Raw genomic sequence first — 4,872 nt, 5'->3', positions numbered from 1 at the left:
TTTTTTTTTTTTTTTGATTCAGCAATAACAGAATGAAAAATAATTGAAACAATAAATTAAATTCATGACAACGCGCGTTTAGTAAATTTAAATTTTTTTTTTAACAAGTCATTATCAGCCTTTATTATAACAATAATTATAATAATTATCATTTTAATCACATATAATTCCCAACAAAAAAAGATATAATAATAACTTATTACTTAATAAAATATTATTTTGTATTTATTCTATATATATTCAATAAAATATTCATTCAAACATTAAGATAAAATAGTTATAAATTTTGAATCACAAATAGATTTGCTGTTCGATTTCAAAGCTTTTTAAACGGTTACCGCATCGGTTAATTTATGTCAAAAATATGTTAATGCGACATTCTACCGAGATGGGTGTCATTATACGTGAATCTCGCAATATGTCTAACAGGGAATTCCTTAGACCCATTTATTTGATAGAAATATTTGATTTTACTAGTATATTACTTGATTAAACACAATTAGAGGTAAAAGAAAGTTATAACGGGATAATCATCTTCTTTTCATCTTATTCGTATTAGTTTTCATCGTCTCGTTAATCGGATTTCTTTCAAGGTTTTGATTACATGATATTCACGTAATAGAATTTTTTTATACTTTCGTAAAAATCAATCTTCTGCTCTTACATTATATTTAAGAGTAATTAATTATAAGTATATATATATATATAAACTTATATCTGATAATTACAATTATATTCAGATTATCATAATTAATCTTAAAAAAAAATATTAAATCATTATTATTTTTTTACGTAATTAATGCAAATAGTGTTATGTTTATGATAAATTAATACGTCATTAAAAAAAAAAATGAAGAAAACATCACATAAAAAACGTAATTATAACTAATTAAAATTACATTGATTTATTACATGAGTATATTACACTTTTTTTTAATATGCATACTTATATTCAATATATTGAGTTATTATATTCAATATTTACTTACTTTTGAATCGTTGCAATGGATTTGCGAATTTCATGATTGTAACCCAGTTTTCACGCACTTATCTCTTTACTTTTACTTCGATTTTACTTTTATTCTGAAACAGTAGAAATGTTTTTATACGATTTGAAGAACAAATTCTTCACAGAGTGGCAAATTTTTTTTGTTGAGGAGGAAATAATTATTTTCGTCATCTTAATACATCTTAATAATAATATAATAATAAAAAATATACAAAATTTTAATATAAAATTTATATTTATTGAAGAAAGTTAAATTAAAAATAGTTTTTATCTTTTCTTATCTGAAGTATTTACATTACATTACTTTTTGAGAATATGTTTATTTTTTTTTTTAATTAGTATTATGTTAGTTTTATATTTTTAATTCTTATATATAATATGTAGATTTTCGAGATATTGAAATGAATCTAAAAAAGATTGAAGAACGGTATATTAATTATATTGAATTATACGGTGTAAAAATTTATATATATTTATATATTTTTATATATATATATATTTTTATATATATATATAAATTTATATATATTTATTATATATATTATATTTCAAATAGTATTTCCAAAAATACAGGAAGTTTGAAAAAATTTGTTTAAATATATAAATAATTTATTAGCTATAGACTAACATAATACACGAAAGACGACAGTTAGGATTTCATTTTTAAGAAAAATATACCTACTTTAAATTTGAAACGGTACTTCATAAAGTTTACTTAAATTATTTGCATTCCCATTGTGTGTTTATATAACTATGACTAAATATATAACTTCTTTCACTTAAAATTTCTGACATCTTTCTGAAATTGTATTATTAATAGTTTTATTATATACTTAACAACATCTTTTATTAATATTGTTATGATTCAAAGATTACATTTACATAGCGCTAATGTATCTTTGTCATCGATGTGTATCGAGAATTTGCAATGTTAATTGAATGGTATTGCAGCAATAATGCTAATTGAAAAAAATAACGAGTGTTTTACAATGAATCTACGTGACATATCATAAAATTATTATCAATAATTAGAAATTAATCGATATTTAATATAGTTTTTTCTAATATGTCTAAATAAAAATGCTTGATTTAAACATCGTTGATTAGAAAGAACCGGTTTATTCATCTTTATTTATTTCTTCATGGTTTTTTTTTTCTTTTAAAAATTTGATAAATTTTATATTATATCATAACAAAGTTTCGCATCTTTTCTTTAAATACGATAGAATTAATTAAAAGGTCACTGAATATAATTTAAATTTTAATTTTTTCTTTCCTTTATCATTTTTTTTATTCATTTTATAATTATAATTTTATATTTCTAATTCTTATATATATATATATATATGTACACGTTTTTAATATGCAATGAATATTGAGATTTGATTCTGAATCATAAATATCTTTTCTTAATACATTTTTTTAAACGATAATATTTCAATGATTTAACATATGTTTGCTAATAAATAAATCATTAAAAAAAGACATAAGTTATTTAAAGTTATAATTTATTTAAAGTTCTTTAAAATTAATTATATAAAATAAAGATATATTATATAATGTTTTTAAAACTTATTTATTTTTATACATATTTCATTTTTTGTTGTTCATAATAAAAATTTGTTTGATTTTTTAAGATCAAAATAAAATAACTTCTTTAAAAAAAGAAACTTATATATATATTAAATATATATTATATTAAAATATAATATTTTAAATATTTATTTAATAACATTATTATTCAATGCTTGTTAATTTATTAATTATTTATATAATTGAATTTGGATTTGCTTTTAAAATCCCTGATCCAATTCATTTAGTGACTTTAACGCTTGGTTAAGCGACAGTTATGTTAGAAACCAGCTCAGAACGGTACAATTTAAAATTTTTTATACGATTTTTATAATTCGATTTAATTTTCATTGAAATTATACATTATGATAACATGAAATTTTTAAAATCTTACACATATTTGTTTACTTTCTCGGAAAAAAATATCTTGGGAAAAAATATCAATTCAATCAATTCAATCAATTAATACACATACACACATATATATTTTAATGTATATACATAATATATACACGTATATATTTGAAAATTTTATTTTAATTTTCTTTAAATACAATGAAATTTGAAAATTATTTTGAATCTATATAAAATAAAATAAATAAATAAATAAAAGAATCTATATAAAATAAAGTAAATAAATAAAGTACTCAAATAACTAAGCTGAATAACTAAATATATTTGTTTTCCTTTTAATTATTTATATAGATATTAATAATTATAATATGTAATATATTATTAATAAATAATTTATTGTAATCATAAGTGTTATAAATATAATTGTACAGATTTTTACATTTCTTAAAATTTTTTAGTTTATAATAATAAACAATTAGAATTCAATGGTTTTATTCCTTTTTCTAATTATAAAATTTCAAAACAAAAAAAAAATGACAAGTTTTGAAAGTGTAATAAGTTAAATAATCTGAATAAAACAAGTTTATCATCTTTCGAAACACGTCTTGCATCAATATCGATGCACAAAAAGAAACAAAGAGCATACGTATGCAAAATCATACGTGACTCGTATATCCATCTCTTAATAGAATTACAGCTATTAATTGGCCGAAAAAATGTATATTCTGAAAATATACATAGTGAACTAAGAAATCATAGTAAGTTTATTTAATAGAAAATGATTGGAATGATATTATTTTATTATTATTATTATTATTATGATTGTCAGTTATTTAATAATATTAATAATAGATTTTAATTTTAATAAACTCTATTAAAATAATATTTGGCAAAATAATTATATCAAATTTATAATATATATATTTATTAATAATATATTATATTAATAAAATGCAATTTTAATCCTTATTTACAAAATATATATTGGATCTCTATAAAATTAGAAAAAAAAAGAATTATTTATTGATATATTATAACAAGGCATACTTAATTAGTATTTAATTTAATATTAATATTATATAATATATAATGTATTATATAATTTAACTGTTTATTATTTTTGTTATTTCGATTCGTTTATTTAAGTTCTTAGATATCATGATAATGTATTTAAGATAACACAAAATATATTTAATTATATATTAATATCGTTCTTATGAGATTAAGTATTTCTGAAAACAAAGAAAAAATAAGTTTAAAACTACATTATTCAAGAAAAAATCTTACCTGAAAAAATTTTTGAGATATTTACAAGAGTCAAAAAATTCCAACGAATAAAATTTTTTTAAAAATTTATAATTAAATATATATCACAATATTATGTGATACTTTTTACACTTTGATATAATTAAAATTTCGATAAATAGATAATATAATATTTAATTTTGACACGTTTTAAAAATTCACAACTTTTGCTCAAAATCAAGACACTTTGTATTTTTACTTGTCACTATATATGTTCTCTCTATGTTATTAGTGAACACGAATCTTGTGGTTCACTCTGTTTTATACTGTCTCCTGATCACTAACCCCCATTCGACTCCAAAGACGTCCATGATTTCTTTCGTTATATGTATAACAGATATCAATATATTATTATTAATAATATTTGATTTGTTTTATAAGAATATAAAAGATATCTTTTTTTTTCCTTAAATGGTGAAATATGCTTATTTATAAGTGATATGAATTAATTTTTTTAAAAATAAAATTGTTTTTATTGAAATATTAAATTTATTTTTAGAAATTAGAAAATTAGTATGTAATAATATATATTTAATATATATTTAATATATATTTAATACAAATATTTGGTACTTTGTATATTTTTTCAATTAAAAATATATAAATATATAATATATATAATGCATAATCAA

General features: G+C 18.3%; 1 protein-coding gene across 5 annotated transcripts in view; it reads right to left on the bottom strand.

The window, feature by feature from the left end:
* LOC102677103 (sensory neuron membrane protein 2) overlaps positions 1-4,872 on the bottom strand; it is a 26,472-nt gene that overhangs the window by 10,765 nt on the left and 10,835 nt on the right. For 2 of the 5 annotated variants that reach the window (XM_031510440.1, XM_031510442.1), the window contains exons 2-3: positions 2,990-2,992; positions 990-1,064 (exon numbers count right to left, since the gene is read on the bottom strand). In XM_031510440.1, the coding sequence (XP_031366300.1) occupies positions 990-1,023 (34 nt within the window). In that variant the 5' untranslated portion in view covers positions 1,024-1,064; positions 2,990-2,992. Of the gene's footprint in view, positions 1-989; positions 1,084-1,691; positions 1,823-2,989; positions 2,993-4,222; positions 4,481-4,872 lie in introns of those variants that run through there. The other 3 variants (XM_031510441.1, XM_006615546.2, XM_031510438.1) reach the window with 3 other exon arrangements.

The sequence above is a fragment of the Apis dorsata genome, unplaced genomic scaffold (assembly GCF_000469605.1).
Source record: "Apis dorsata unplaced genomic scaffold, Apis dorsata 1.3 scaffold_227, whole genome shotgun sequence".
Classification (NCBI taxonomy): Eukaryota; Metazoa; Arthropoda; class Insecta; order Hymenoptera; family Apidae; genus Apis; species Apis dorsata.
The sequence above is the reverse complement of the archived record's forward strand: the minus strand, read 5'-3'. Positions and strand labels throughout refer to the sequence as shown.